Below are 16,761 nucleotides of genomic sequence, written 5' to 3' on the forward strand. Positions count from 1 at the left end.
TAGATTTAGCCACAGTCTACATCATCGTATTGCTGAAAAAGGGTGCATCTTGTCAAAACATTTCACCTTCAGCAAAATTCGCAAAAAGTATCTATGTAATGGTAAAACAACATCTATACTATATGACAGGAGAATGCTAATTGGTTGACAAGTGAACGATTGATAAATGTGATTGGCTGTTAACTGCCACACATTGTCTGAATTTTATATCAGGCAGGTTGATGCTTATTTATTGCCTTTCTTAAATAATGGCAATTAGGAGGGCAGGAAAGCAGAGCTAGCTGAAGTGAACCAGCAAACAAGTTTAAGGAATAGGTTAAAATTGTATCAGAGATAATGGGAACTGCGATGCTGGAGAATCCAAGATAATAAAGTGTGAAACTGGATGAACACAGCAGGCCAAGCAGCATCTCAGGAGCACAAAAGCTGACGTGTCGGGCCTAGACCCTTCTTCATGGGGTGAGGGTTCTGGAATAAGTAGGGAGAGAAGGGGAGGCGGACTGAAGATGGAGAGAAAAGAAGATAGGTGGGGAGGACCATGTCCTGAAGCAAACCATGTACCACAGCCACATCACGTTCCTACCTACTAACCTCAACCCACCTCCTTGACCTGTCCATCTTCCCTGGACTGACCTATCCCCTCCCTTCCTCTCTACCTATCTTGTTTTCTCTCCATCTTCGGTCCGCCTCCCCTCTCTACCTATTTATTCCAGAACCCTCACCCCATCCCCCTCTCTGATGAAGGGTCTAGGCCCAAAACGTCAGCTTTTGTGCTCCTGAGATGCTGCTGGGCCTGCTGTGTTCATCCAGCTTCACACTTTATCTATTATTAAGGAATAGGTTAACAGCATTGTAGTGGCAGGCATTTTAAAAAGGGATGTTTCAGCATAAACAGAACATGTACATTTCAACACTTGAGAAATAGTCCAAGAGGAGGACTCAACATCTGCAGTTAACTTAAAAAAAATGATAATATCATAGTTAAAGCTAAAACATTTAATGGCACAAAGTTGTGTTAGTGCAGAGGATTGGACAGAATATAAAAAGCAGCAAATAACCAAATGATTATAAGGAGGGTAAAATTAGAGTAAGGGCGGGGGGGGGGGGAAGCTAGACATACCAAAAGAGTAAGAGTTTCTATAGACATTATTAAAATAGAATTAAGAGAGCAATAGTTCTATAGGAAATGAGTCTTTGGAATTGCTAACAGAAAATGAGATGGCAGATGAACGGAAGAGATACATGTATTTTTTCAGAGAGGATACATGTAACATCCCCAAAATAGTTATAAACCAGGAAATGGAGAGGGGTTTGGAACTGAAAAAAGTTGCAATCTTCAGGGAGATACTCCTGAGCAAATTCTTGGAGTCGCAGGTGAACAGGTCTCCAGAACCTGATGAAATTCAGCATAAGGCCTTAAAAGAAGGGGCTGGTGAAACACAATGTTTTGGTTTTAATTTTCCAAAACTTTTTAAATTGGGGAAATGTTCCATTATGATGAAAGTTAGCAAATGGAATTGTTTACTGAAAAAAGGAAGGCAACCTCAAGCAGAAAAGTATAGGCCATAACATTGGTTGAAAGGAATATTTTAGAAGCTATTATTAAAGATGAAATAGGAGGGCACTTAAAGTTCAAGATGATCAGGCAGAGGCAATCTGATTTTGTGAAAGGGAAATCTTGCTTAACAAATTAATTAGAATTTGTGGAGGCTATAACGTGTGCTGTGGGTATGGTGGAGCAGGTAGATGTGCTGTATTTGATTTCCAGCAGGTGTCTGATTAACATTTTGTTGTGGAAAATAACAGTTCACGGTGTATGCCTTACCATTTGGCATTTGCAGAAGACTTGCTAGCTAACAGAAAAATAGTTTTCTGAATATAATTGAACCTTTGATATTCGAGGAAGGGTCACCAGACCTGAAATGTTAATTCTGATCTTTTCTTCACAGATGCTGCCAGACATGCTGAGCTTTTCCAACTTCTGTTTTTGTTCCTGATTTACAGCATCCACATTCTTTCATTTTTTTATTTGATATTTTAAATGCATTTTACCATTTTGTCTAAGAATGAAAAACAAACAAAATCTCTGAAAGCTTATGACTTCAATACGTTTGTACATTGCAGCATGACATGTAATTACTTGCTGCAAATTTGAATTGCTTTCTGGTAGTTTGAGATACATCAATTATGGTGTTTCGACATTAACATTACTTTTGAAATGCGACACTATTCTTGCGAACTACACACTAACCCTGGCAGCATCTTCCCACTTTATTGTTGGGAGTTGGAAACCATAGAAACAGAACTCCAGTACTTTGTGCTGCAGATCAGTCAGAACATTCACACCTACAGCATATTCTAAGTTTGCAGTGTGGGGGCTACATTGAAATTTAATACACTGCTTTATATTCATTTTGAGGCTCAGGACAAATTAGCCAGTTGCAAATTGTCTTACCTCAGCTAGCTATGAATTTCAAGTCTAACATGTAATTCCTTTTTGTCACCTGCCACATACATATTCCCAAGCAAACTGTATCGGAAACATGAACTTATTGCATTTGAATGCATTCATAGTTAAGCACGAAGTTGTAATTTAACCAAGCAGAGTCCAATATTGGTAAAATGACAACTTGCATATATTTAATGCCTTTCATTAAAGAACATCCAATCAGATACTTTGTAAATGGATGCAAGGGAAACAGATTCTGAGCCAGGAAGAGAATGGATAAACGAGGTGACTAAAAAATTAATAGGACAGATAAGGTTTGTGAAGGTTTTTGAGGTGTAGAACACAGGAGAATTTGAGAAATAAGCTTCCAGACAATAAATCCATGGTGGATAATAAAAGAAATGTACAGACCTGAGTCAAGAAGACAAACAAGTAGAATTTTGTCATCCTATATCGACTTGAGCAGGGAGGTTGAGGGGCAGCCTGAAATTGGACCTTCAGCCTCATTAATATCAATTAGACAATGTGTTGGTAAGTGTCACACCTTCATGGGTGTCTTGCCATATGAACAAAGTGAATATTTGATGACTTACCTTGCCAATTGCACATTTAAGGTCAGTCTTGATGTCTGAGGAGTGACAAAGGAGAGGTGGAGATGGAGATGCAATGGAGTTGGAAAGCTTGTCTGGTGTGCACAGCAATGTTTCAGAAAAATATTTGGTTTGGGGAAAAAATTATCAATTGGTGTCAGATGCTGCTTATATCATGATCATAGAAGAATCCTGAGCAGATTGAGACCAGAATTGGCTGAGTATATGGAGACCAATAGTACCCATCACAGTTCTTGTTTACATTTGTAACAGGCCTATCATCTGTTTGAGGTAATGGGAACTACAGATGCTGGAGAATCCAAGATGACCAAGTGTATAGCTGGATGAACACAGCAGGCCAAGCAGCATCTGCTCCTGAGATGCTGCTTGGCCTGTTGTGTTCATCCAGCTATACACTGTTATCATCTGTTTTCGATGATTTCCTAGGATTCACTGAATGCTGCAAAGGTATGACCCATACCTTTATAGATAAATTGGACAAGATTTTCAATATCCTAAACCCACTGCAAGCAAAGTAGAAGCCAAGAATTCTTGACGTGGATGTTGAAGCAGGCATCTGGTAACTTTAACTCACTATTAGCTGCAGGGAACCACCAAGCTGGTCGTCACATTTCAGGGCCTGGTACATGGACGACTGATACATGCATTCTTCCTTCATTAACATTAGTATCCAATAATTGCCAAACCCTCATGATCTTCATGGTACCTCTCCCATTCGTTTGCAGGACACTTGAGAAGTTGAGACCTGCAGTGTAGGGTGCTCTGGCAACTAGCATTGAAAGGCTGCTAAAAGAAGACTTTGCATGCAAGGGAGACACCAGCTCACAGATTAGGTCAGGTTGGCATTCAGAGCTACTCGCTTCCTCTCATGCACATCACACCTACCTGCATGCTCACAGCAACCATGTCTTGTCTTGTCTTGCCTCACCTTGCCTTGCTTCACCTCGTAGTGCCGTGACACAACAGGCAGATTATCTTGCTGTCAGCAGTCTGGAAGGTGACAGCCATATTTCAAAGTCATAGGAGCTATGTTTTCACTAGAGTCTGTGGAGACATCCATCAGACAAGTGTTCCTTGAATTGTAAACCAAGGGCAGCTTCCGATACTGGTCCACAGGATTACCTGTGTCAGGCGTCTGGATGGAGAGTTCTTGGTTGGGGGTTTATGCCTCTGGTAAGTAGTTCACTCTAGGTCCTAGTGACTAGTCCGTGGGATAGGGATGACACGGTTCAGGAAAGTACAGATATTGGTCAGAGGTCAGAGCTCACACGTGACTGTCCAGTTGGGTCACAAGAAGCTAGGCTATGGTCTGTTGGGTCCATCCAGAGAAATTAAAGTGAAAGAGGAGCGGGGGAACGTTGGGGTTTGCTGCTGCAGAAAGGAGACTTGGGAACTCATTCTTGGGGTCTTGGGGATGCAGGCTGTGAAGAGGAGGATGACACTTATGAGGGGGTGAACCATATTTGACCCTGTATGGTAAAGCCTGCTTGGGAAGGGAGTATTGCAGGAGGGTGTGTTCATCCAGTCAGGAGCAAAATAACTCTTCACAGGCCACTATCCAATCACCAATCACCCTTTTATATACAAATGCATAACTTTTGACAATAGTTCTGACTCCCACTGTGTCATGCATTCAGGGGCTGAAATATCCCTGGTCTTCAGTGAGAGCCAGGATTCTCTCCTTGCTGTGGGTAAGCTACCTAATGCTGGGCACTGCTCCACCTGTCCTTGCTGTTTCCGCCTGTTTTCTCTTGTAATGAGAATGAAGGATGGATTGAATGAGATGAAAGTGGGTGGACCAGCTGTTAGTGCTGGGGAAGATGGTGAGGTACCTGAGGCGAATGAGCAAGCAGCGCAGAAACAAAACAGTGAGTGTAGGGTAGCAGAGTGCAGACTGTGGCACTTATCCTGGCAGAACGTAGATGGTCATCAAACATCTTGTGGCATTGCTGGCCATTTCTCCAGAATGTAGACACAGCACTGACCCAGGTGGCAATCTCTGATCAAGCTGCCAGAGTCTGGTGGTGTAGCCCCCTCCTGTCAGTGCTCCTGAACGAGGAAAGCCATCTTCTGGATCACCCTGTCCACCAAGACTTCCAGGTCCCAGTCGGTGAATTGCAACACCATTTTTCCTTTCTCCAACATCTTTGGCATGACTGTCCTTCGAGCAGAGGAGTTTTGGAATGCCAGTGTTTGAACATGTGTCCTTGGCCTTTAAAAGATGGCACTGGTTTCCAAGCTATCCGACTGCCTGCTGATTGGTGAGTTCCTCAGGGAACACTGGTTGGTAGAAAGGAGCTAGATTGGGGTGAGAGAGAGCCATAATGACAAAATAGGCAGTTTTTGAGGCACATTTGGTCAAATGTAGTGAGAGATCTCTTTAGGCGTCATGGAGAGAAATCTTCCATGAATCCTGATGAAATTCTGTATCTGACAATTTTTAAGGTCTCATTTCTTAATTTCTACTTTTAATAAATATGTGGCCATTGGTTTTATTTGATTTATATTTTTGTATTTATTTATGCATTTTCAGTTTATGACAAAGCAGACACACTAGAGTAATATTGAATGGGAAATCACTTCTGATGCATCAGACAAAGTGCTAGTTAGTTCCTTAAACATTAGTCATAAACTTTTTTTTTTGTTTTCTAACAAAATGCTTTTGTATCTGAGTATTGTTGTGGTTATGATGGCAGCCAATGTGTACTATTTCCTTGTTTGCAATGTTAATATAGGGAAAGAAAAATAAAGCAGTGACTGGTTAGAATCTGGAATGCGCTACCTGAATACATAGTCAGCTAAGGCTTTCAAAGGGGTTTTGGGTCACTGTCTGAAAAAGACAAAATAGCAGGGTATTGGGGAAAAGGTGGGAGAATGGCACGACTGCGTGGGGAATGCTCCTTCAGAGGGTGAGCTCAGTCAGGATCAGAAGAATGACCTCCTGTGTTGCAGCAATACTATGATTTAGCAATTCAGCACCAAAGACTATATTGCATAAATCTTCAGTGTATTTAAAGTGATTTCTATATTTGACGTTGAAACAGTTAATTAAGATATAGTTTTCTATCCATTGCCCTGACTGTTGATTTTGTTTTAGATCTCAAATTGCACAGGTCTGGTTACCAATTAAGTTATTGGTAATTTCTTGGCTAACTTCATATATGTACAAGAGAAATAAAAGGAGGAGTAAGCCATTTAACTCATTGAGTATGTTGTGCATTCATGACTGTAAGGTCATGGCTGATCTGGGCATTGCTTTAATCTCCCTAAACCTAAGTCAAACCTTCGACTTTCTTGTAAATCAAAAATTTATCTAACTTGGTGTAGAATATATTTAGTGACCTAGCCCTCATTGCTCACAGGTTTGTAATGATTCTAACAAAGGGCCACTAATCAGGTCCAATCAGGGAATCCTGACTGACAGAGGAGAGTCAGACATTCTGACCAGTGTCAAAAGACTTTCCACGTGTAATTAAAACGTGACTTGGTGACAGGATACTGGCCTCTGGAGGTGTTTCAAGGGTCAAAGAATTTAAAGAACTAGTGACTTTTGAGAGAAGGAATTCTTCATCCCCATCCTAAGTGGAAGATCCTGATTTTGAAACTGTGTCCCCTAGTTCTTGATTACCCTGTCGGGGAAACATTTTCTTATCTCCTATCCTGAGCTCACTCGGAATTTCATATGTTGTTTAAGAAGTGTCAAGTTTGGAGTCAGTAGTACCATTTTCCATGCTGTAGGTTGTGTGGTCAAGTTCAGAATTAAGCATAAAATTACACAGGGAGTGCTACACAATCAGAAGCATGATCATTTGATTTTTTTTTTGTTAGGTTGAGTTATGGAGAGAGGTGAGATAGGCTGAGAATTTTTTCACTGGAGTGGAGGTTGAATGGTGACCTCATAGAGTTTTATAAGATCGTGAGTGGCAGAGATAGGGTTAATGGTAGGTATATTTTCCCTAAGATGGGGGATTTTAAGAGTAGGGGGCATATTTTTAAAGTAAGAGGAGAGAGATTTTAAAAAGACATGAGGGGCAATTTTTTTTAACATAGTGGTTTGTGTTTGGAATGAACTTCCAGTGGAAGTAATGGATGTGGGTACAGCTACAACATTTAAAAAGACATTTGGATACGGACATGAACAAGAACCATTTGGAGGATATGGCCCAAGCGCAGGCAGATGGGACTAGTGATTCTATTTGGGTCAGGTGTAAATTCTTCCCCCTCAGATTAATGTAATGGATCCTGCAACTATTCGATAAAGGTCAGAGAAGTTCTTTTAATGTCACAACTTGTGCGTATTCTTCAACCAAAATCACTAGAGTAAATTATGCGGTCATTGTTACTTTGTTCTTTGTCACTGGGAAAAGAAATGTAACTTTTTTCCATTTTTTTACAACAAACTAATTATCTAACTTAGTCAATTGGTTGTTATGAGACAGTGAGAAGTTCATATAAATATTCATCTTCTCCCTTTTAAGCAGGTTGGATATAAATGAATGTAAGAGCAGCGAGTTTTGTTTTGCTCTGCTAGCTGTGTTGACCTGCTAAATAATGAGCAGACAATAGGAACTGCAGATTCTGGAGATTGAGATAACAAGGTGTAGAGCTGGATGAACACAGCAGGTCAAGCAACACGAGAGGAGCAGGAAGACTGACGTTTCGGGCCTAGACCCTTCTTCAGAAATGAACCCTTCATTTCTGAAGAAGGGTCTAGGCCCGAAACGTCAGCCTTCCTGCTCCTCTCACGTTGCTTGGCCTGCTGTGTTCATCCATCTCTACACCTTGTTATCTTAAATAATAGCATCCTGGTTTCCCATGTGATATAAATTGCTATGGCCATTTTAAATTTGAAATTCTGTTGTTTGCCTAATAATTGTAAGACAAAAGACTTTGTCAACATGTCTTTCTCTCAGCGATGTTCAATTTTCTTTGAATCTGTTTTCTCCTTAGGGGTCAAGTTCCTGCAGAGGCAGAACTCAATTATTTGCAAGTTGCCAAATTATTAGAGATGTATGGAGTCGACCTCCATCCAGTTTTTGTAAGTATCGTATTCATACAAAAGGCTAAAGTAAATTTAACTTTCCCCCTTTTTATTCCTCTCCAAATCAGATTACAGTTCTGATTTTAATGGCCCTTAAGTGTCTTGCCCCTGTTGTTGTGAGACTTTTCTGGTAGCTCAGATGTGAAGTTCACAGAGCAAAACTTTATCCTGAACTTATTCAATGCCAATGTATGTACAATTTCAAGGCCTCTAAATAATAATTCTCTGTTCCGAGCTTCGTGACAAGGACTAGTTGTTGTGCTGTCATCATTATTTTGTTTAAGCTAAATTAATACTTCAAAAACAGTCATTATTTCTTACTGAATTTATTAGTGGCTATAGTAAATCTATTTTTATCCCAGAGACAGATTAGAATATGGTACTCAGTACAACATGAACTAATTGAGATGAATAGCATATGTGCATTTAAGGAGAAGCTAAATAAATACAGGGTGAGGAAAAGAACAGGAGAATATACTGCTCAGGGGAGGTGAAACAGGATGAGTGAAGTCTGTTTACTGCATAAAGACTGGCATTGACCTCTAGAGCATAATGGCCTATTTCTGTGGTGTAAATTCTACCTAGCTCTAAACTTATTGTCTTCCCGGTCTGTTTATGTGTATTTATTTCACCTCCTGCAAAGGAGCCATTGGGAAATTGTATACCAAAAACAAAATGTAGTATTCTTCAATCATGTGCAATGGAGTAAGATTTGTTTTCAAAATTCAGTACAAGTTGCATTGTGTAACAATCCCCAAAAGATTCTCCTTTGTTAATCAACTGGATTCCACTCGTCTGCTTGCATTTTTTATCTCTCCATTCTTGGCTAAAAGATCATCTGCAGTGGCTTCTCTTCCTGTTCCTGTACCTGTACCATTACTTCTGAAGTTCCCCAAAGAACTCACCTTAACTCCTCCTCCTATTTCTCATTCACCTATTATGCCTAGATTAAAACAATTTAAAATACGACCTGGGATTGAATCCAGATGGTATGAAGTTAAATACACTGGAGGTCCAAAGAGACTCTGGGAGGAGAGGTGGGGTTCAGTTGCATAGATCTCTAAAATGTCATGAACAGGTGCAGAAAGTAATTGAGAATGTTAATGAAATGCTGGCCTTTATGTTGAGAGGATGGGAGCACAAGAATGCAGAAGTCATGCTGCAGTTATACAAAGCCCAGATTAGACTCCACTCAGAGTATTGTGAGCAGATCTGGGCACGACACCTTAGGAAGGATATATTGGCCTTTGGAGTGTAAAATATATTTACAAGAATGATCCTGGACTTCATTGGTTATACAAATTATGTCTGTTTTCTCTCAAATTTAGAAGGTCAAGGGGTGATCTGATTGAAGTCTGAAAAAAAGGGCTGATCATCTGGGATCGAGTTGAAGCTAATTGTTTTCACTCAGATGGTCGTGTATCTTTGAAATTCTCTATCCCAGGGAATTTTTTTTATGACTGAAAATACTTACGGCTGAGATTTCAGGCTTGATTAGTACCGTCCCTGTGCCAGGAATGTTTTCAGTAAGGGGTGGAGAGGGCTCAAAAAATATGTTGAATGGCCAGCCCACTGTCTTGCTGCCCTGACTGATTCCTTGTAACGCTGAGGAAGAGCAAGTTGCCCACTAGGACGCTACCTCTAGGCCCTAAACAGCCCAAAGTAAGAGGCAATTAAAGGCTTCAATCTACTTCCAGTGCCCCACAATGCTTGGTGCTGTTGGGTCAGAGGAATAAAGCTATTTCGAAAATTGTTTAATTAAAAAAGTGGGACAGAAGGAGGGCACAAAAATTGGGGGGTGCCCTCTGGACACCAAGAGAATCCGCCATTTATTCATGCGCTGACCTCCCTCACTGCCTCTTTACCCAACCCATCCTGCTCAAAGTCTGGGACTTGGCTCACTCCAGTTGCTGTTGTACATCTTTGCAGAGATGCTACTTACTTTGTCGGACTCGAATGGTTAGATCAGTGAGACAGCACGTTTCTACTGAGCTGAGTTTGAAATAAAATACTTAAATGCCATCACAGGAAAGGCATGAGTTGATTGGTACTAAAATAAATGCAAAGAACTGCAGATGCTGGAAATCTGAAACAGAAGCAGAGTATTGGAGAAACATGTCAGTTCTTCTTGCCAGATCTGCTAAGGAGTCACTGGTCTTGAAACATTTGCTGTTTTTCTCTTTACAGATGCTGCCAGATATGTTGGGTTTCTCCAGCACTCTGTATATTTCATGAGTTGATTGGTGCTGAGCTGTTTGGGAATGTGTTTCAACTCAAGTAGCGCTCTCTTCAAACAGAAAGTAAGAATTTATAGGCCCAGGATAAAGGAAAATAGGTAGGTCATACCGGAGTGCACAGAGATCCCCCTCGCTAACTGGTTTTCTCTTCTGGGTATTGTGAGAGTGATGGCTTCTTAAAACAATGCAGCAAAAGCCAAGCAGATAGCACCATGGAAGGCTTAACCACATAGGATGAAGGAAGAAGAGTGGATTGGTAGTACTTATAGAGGATTCTTTAGTTAGAGAAACAGACAGGTATTTCTGCAGCCATCAATGTGGCTCCAGGATTGTTTGTTGCCTCCCTTGTGCTAGGGTTAAGGATATTAAGAAACCGCTGCAGGACATTCTCCCGTGGGAGGGCAAACAGCAAGACGTCATGGTCCGTATTAGTACTAACTTCACAGGTGGGAATGGGACATGATACTGAAATCTGAATTTAGATAATTGAGCATAAAATTAGGAAGCAGGACCTCCAAAAGTAGTAACGTCCCAATTACTAGTGCTGCTACTTGCATGTGAGCACAGAAATAGGAAGATAAAGAGGAATATATGGCTGGTACTAGATGGAATTGATGGGTTAGATTGCTGGGACACTGCCTGGCTCTGGAGGAAGGTTAAAGCTGTACAAGCTGGCTTGGTTGTATCTTTCTGAAGAGAGGCAGGACTGAATTCCCAGCAGTGCTTTTTGCTTGTGCTGCTGGAAAAATTTAAACTAAACCTTTGGGATTTGAGAACAAGGAGACAATATTAGAAAGTAATGTCAGGGTGCACAAAATGCTGGGTGAGACAGATAGCACTAAAACGGGGAATAGTAAGTTAATAGGTGGAGTTGGGTATTAAATTTTTCTGGGTGACAAAAGGGATTAAGTTAAAGAAGAAAAACTCAGATTGTGATAGGTGTCAGGTAGTAATTACAATTACGAACCAAGCAGAAGATATAAGGTCTAGAAGGAACCTGAAGGAGTACATAAAAGTGGCTCAGTGGTTAAAACTGCTGCCTCGCAGTACCACGGACCCAGTTTGATTCCACCCTCAGGCAACTATCTGCATGGCATTTGCACGTTCTCCCCATGTCTGTGTGGGTTTCCTCTGGGTGCTCTGGTTTCCTCCCACAGTCTAAAAGATGTGCAGGCTAGGTGGATTGACCATGCTAAATTGCCCGAAGTGTTCAGGGGTGTAGGTGGGTTAGCCATGGGAAATGCAGGATTACAAGGAAATGGGGATTGGGTCCGGGCAGGATGCTCTTCAGAGGATCAGTGTGGGCCTGTTGGGCAGGATGGCCTTTTTCTACGCTGTAGGGTTTCTATAGAAAAGGGAGTATGACAGGATACTGGCAGCTAACATCGAAGAAAATTTCAAAGTTTGTAGATCTCTCAACATTGGGAAAATTATAAACTGTGATCATGACAGACTAGAACTTCAAATGGACTCTGTCAGGTTGGAGGAGTAGGCAGCTAGGTGGCAGGTTAAGTTCATTGTTGAGAAGTGTGAGGTACAAAGAATATAGGGAGGTAGCATGAAATAAAGGCTCCTGTTGTAAAGTATAGGTAGAATCATAAAGACCATTTGGTACAGAAGAAGCCTCTCAAACAACGGAATCTGTACCAATGAAAAAAAATCTCAAACCTACTCTCTCTCCACTTTCTAGCACTTGGTCCATAGCCTTGAATGTTACATCTTTTCAAGTGTTCATCCAAGCACATTTTAGAGGTGAGAGATAATGGGAACTGCAGATGCTGGAGAATCCAAGATAATAAAATGTCAGGCTGGATGAACACAGCAGGCCAAGCAGCATCTCACGAGCACAAAAGCTGACGTTTCGGGCCTAGACCCTTCATCAGAGAGGGGGACGGGGTGAGGGTTCTGGAATAAATAGGGAGAGAGGGGGAGGCGGACCGAAGATGGTCCGCCTCACCCTCTCTCCCTATTTATTCCCGAACCCTCACCCCATCCCCCTCTCTGATGAAGGGTCTAGGCCCGAAACGTCAGCTTTTGTGCTCGTGAGATGCTGCTTGGCCTGCTGTGTTCATCCAGCCTCACATTTTATCATCTTACATTTTAGAGGTCATGAGTTTCCTGATTCAACTTCCTTTCCATTCTTGTTACAAACCACCTTCTGGAAAAAATGTTTTCCTCAAATCCCCTCTCTACCTTCTGGCTTTCACTTTAAAATTGTGCCCCCTTGTTATTGACCCTTTGTCTAAGGGGAACAGCTAAATTCCTGAGCCATCCAGCCTCCCTTCATGGCAAAACTGCTCCATTCCAGGCAACAAGAATCTGTAGATAAGCATCCCAATATCCCTCTGTTCCTCTAAGCTTCCTGGTGTCCTGTTATTCATTGGGTACTCCCTTGTGTTGATACTACTTCCATTTCATACTTATCCATATTAAATTCCGTCTGCCATTGATGTACTCATTTGACCAATCTGTCTATACGCTTCTGTAACCCAAGACTTCCTTCCTCACTGTCAACCACTGCCCAATCTTGATGTTATCTACAAACTCTCTTATTATCCCTCCAATGTCTTTTCTATATCAATTTATATCATCATGAACAATAAAGGGATCGAGCACTGATATGCCAGCTTTGAGACACAAACAACCTTCCACCATCCTCTGTCTCCTACCAATAAGCCAATTTTGGATCCACCATGCCAAGTTACCCTGGATCACATGTGCTTTTACCTCTATCAGTCACCTAGGTGAGGCCTTTTAAAGGCTTTGCTGAGTCAGAGAAAGCAGTTATTAAAACACTATTCTGTAACTTAAACAGGGGCATTGTGTATCAGTGATAATGGGAACAGCAGATGCTGGAGAATCCAAGATAATAAAATGTGGAGCTGGATGAACACAGCAGGCCCAGCAGCATCTCAGGAGCACAAAAGCTGACGTTTCGGGTCTAGACCCTTCATCAGAGGAATCATCTGATGAAGGGTCTAGGCCTGAAACGTTAGCTTTTGTGCTCCTGAGATGCTACTTGGCCTGCTGTGTTCATCCAGCTCCATACGTTGCATTGTGTATCAGAACAGGTATGTTCTGCTGAACTCGTATAGGACCCTAGTTAAACCTCAGTTGGAATACTGTGTACTGTTTTGGGCATCATACTTTAAGAAGGATATGAATGCATTGGAGAAAGTGTGGAAGAAGATTACAGGAATTGTTCAGGGATGAGAAACTTCAGTTTTGAAAATAGATTGTTGAAGTTGGGGTTGTTTTCCTTGAAGAGATTGCTGCAGAGAGATTGCATGGAAGGTTTCAAAATCATGAAGCGTCTGGGCAAAGTAGATAGGGAAGGATCGGGAACTAGATGACACTGATTTTAAAGTAGCAAATGCAAGGTGAGAAAACCTTTTTCACACAGTGAGTATCTAGGGTTGGAATGCATGGCCTGCAAATGAGGGAGAGGCAGGTTCAATTGAGACATTAGATGATTGTTTAAGTTTAACAAAGTGAAGGATTATGGGGAAAAGGCAGCCAAATGCCTTTCAAAAGATAATGGCAAAGTGCTCGGAATGCTGAAGCAAACATGAAGGACTGAATGGCCTCCTCTGCATCACAGTAATTCTGTGATCCTGAGATGTTTATAGTCCCAGCAGTATCCATGCATGACTGTTCTGGTGCTGCTGGTGAATGAGATTGACCAGCAATTCTCAAGGGAGAGACTTGCTGTTTCTGAAGTGTAGACCTCAGACTTTTAGCCTGGCGATACTGCCCTCAGTGGAGTATTGCTGGGGATGGAGGAAGGTGGGGCATCTTTTTGAAAATTTGGTCTACTTGGAACACCCTCAAAAACCCTACAAATGTTGATATTGCTCAATGATCCACTCTTGCTATGTCTAATATTGTGAATAATTTTCATTTTGCTGGCAACGGATCTCGTTTCCTTCCTGCTATTCAAATACTGTTAACTGACATGATGTAATCTACTCATGGGAGTACATAGTAAGCATACAAGTTATGGAGTTTTCTGCTGGATAGCACGCTCATGGAAACAACAAGCTGATAATAACAGATTTATTCTGTTGTTGTTTTATATTCAATTTGTCCTGCCCGGCATCTCATATCCTAAGTTTCAACTCATTGAGATGAGTTAGTTGTAAACTTGTGTTATCTTTAGTGGAAGAACATACATGATAAAGTCATACAACACAACATTATGAGTGTGTTTGGGGACAAATTTCTGAACTCCAACAAAATTGACTTGTATGTATAAATGTTGACAGGAAAAGCAACTAAAAATGATAACAGTTCAACAACCACCCCAAACAGGAGGATATACAGGTGATTTGAAGATTTTAAAATAATACCTATAAATACCTCTATTTGAATTCCAGGGTGAAAACCAGACAGAGTATTTTTTAGGATTAACACCAGTTGGGGTTGTTGTCTACAAGAACAAAATACAAGTTGGAAAGTATTTCTGGTAGGTAACCTTTTAAATGTACTCTGATTTTGACTTTCATGCTTCATTTGTTTTAATTTGAACTTAAAAAGGTTCTCTGTTTGGTAACAGGCCACGAATAACCAAGGTGAACTTCAGAGAAACCCAGTTTGAACTAAGAGTACTAGGCAAAGATGTAAGTACTATAGCAGCATGATAGTTTTCCATTTTCCTTGACATCAATCCATTAGGCGGCTCTTCAAAAGATTATTTGTAAATTAGTTCCTGTGCTGAGTAGCCTTTGGGCCACAGATTACAGATACTTTCAATTCGACCTGACATGAACACTTTCAGAAGGTGGCAACAGGATGGATAAGTTCAACAGCTTCAGTGAACAGTGAGTTTGGAGCAGCCAAACAGCTGAACGTAGCTGAAGTGCATTGGTTTGCTGTTAACAGCTGTACACCAGCCACTCGACAGCCCGCATATTTAGCATTGCACTGGAGGGGCAAGGGCTTGCCAACATTTGTATTAGTTTCCACCGTAGATGTACTTTTGATGGACTGAGCCCTAACTTTTTACCCCATGCACATTTCAAAGTTATAGATATCAGCAATCATGAAAACAGAGCCCATGGCCTTTTGCTCACTTGGCAAGCTTGACGCTGAAATAAACTGCCATGTTTATCCTGATCAGATGATTGTTCACTTTATATGATGCAAATTTGCAAGTGAGTCAAAGGGCATTGTTTCAAACTTAAAGTATCTCAAATTACCCTGCAAGGAAACTTACCTCTAAAGTGAGAACGCTAGGTTAAGCAAGTTGTTTCATGCTGCTGCTATGAATTGGCTATGAGAGTGAAACTATCCACTGACCAGTTGCAGCTATTGGTCCAAGAAGACATTCTGCCCACCCCACAATTGAGCAGCATTGTGTGAGAATGTCAGTGCCTATGCTATGCCGGCTACGTAGGCTGTAGGTCAGTGATTGGTCATTTGAATCAAACATGTTCCTTTTTGGTTATTCCTAATAGCAGACCATACCCAACCAGCCATTGCTTGCAAAGCCCAAAACAAAGTATTTTCTATTAGCTTTGAGTTGAGTAGATAAAATGTCATGTATGAAGTTGATGGAAGTAACAACCATTCACATACAGAGACCCATTCTCTGCAAACAAAAGAATGTATTCAGGCCTTGTGTCTTTTTAAAATTAGCTGGACCTTGGTTAAGCTGAAGTTTTCTCTTACTATCACCATGGTAACACCTCAGATTCAAACTCAAAGACTGGAAATCTTGTGCAAAAATAGGTGGCAGTTCAGAAGACTACACAGAATATAAAAGGAATTGCTAAAATTTTAAGGAGAGAAAATTTGAGACCAAAGGAAAGACAGCAAAAAGTATAAAGACAGATCAGAAAAGATTTTTAGGGTATGCAAAAAGAAACAGTTTAAAAAGTAAGTTTTACTCCTCTAGAAAATGAGTCTGGGGATCTCGTAATGAAGGATGACAAGATGGCAGATGAATTGAATGGATTTTTTTTGTTGATCTTCACTAGAGTACGCAAGTAGCATCCTGGAAATAGCTGTAAATTAGGAATTGAAAGGGAGGGAGGAACTCACAAAAATTATAACTACAATGGAAGTGGTTCTGAGTAAATTGTTGGAACTGCATGTTGTAGGTCTCCAGGTCCTTATCCTAGGCTCTTATTAGAAGTTGCCAGTGAAATAGTTGGTGTTGGTTTTGGTTTTCCACAACTCATTAGATTTGTGAAAGAGATAGTAAGAACTGCCGACGCTAGAGAATCTGATTTGTGAAAGGTTCTTTTAAGCTGGAAAATAGTTAATGTAACTCCTTTATCCAAAAAAGGAGGGAGACAAAGCAGGAAACTGTAGACCAGTTAGCCTAACCTGTCATAGGGATGATATTAGAAGTTTTAAGTTAAGACAATGTAACTTTGCACTTGGATAAGTTTAGGTAATTGGGCAGAGACAGTATGGTTT

At 40.9% G+C, this 16,761-nt stretch overlaps 1 protein-coding gene across 5 annotated transcripts in view; it reads left to right on the forward strand.

The window, feature by feature from the left end:
* The window catches only part of epb41l4a (erythrocyte membrane protein band 4.1 like 4A), a 247,186-nt gene that overhangs the window by 135,924 nt on the left and 94,501 nt on the right, over positions 1-16,761 (forward strand). For all 5 annotated transcript variants that reach the window (XM_059644692.1, XM_059644696.1, XM_059644693.1 and 2 more), the window contains 3 exons: positions 8,011-8,098; positions 14,715-14,803; positions 14,894-14,957. In XM_059644692.1, the coding sequence (XP_059500675.1) occupies positions 8,011-8,098; positions 14,715-14,803; positions 14,894-14,957 (241 nt within the window). The remainder of the gene's footprint in view (positions 1-8,010; positions 8,099-14,714; positions 14,804-14,893; positions 14,958-16,761) is intronic.

Source organism: Stegostoma tigrinum, chromosome 3 (genome assembly GCF_030684315.1).
Source record: "Stegostoma tigrinum isolate sSteTig4 chromosome 3, sSteTig4.hap1, whole genome shotgun sequence".
Taxonomy (NCBI): domain Eukaryota; kingdom Metazoa; phylum Chordata; class Chondrichthyes; order Orectolobiformes; family Stegostomatidae; genus Stegostoma; species Stegostoma tigrinum.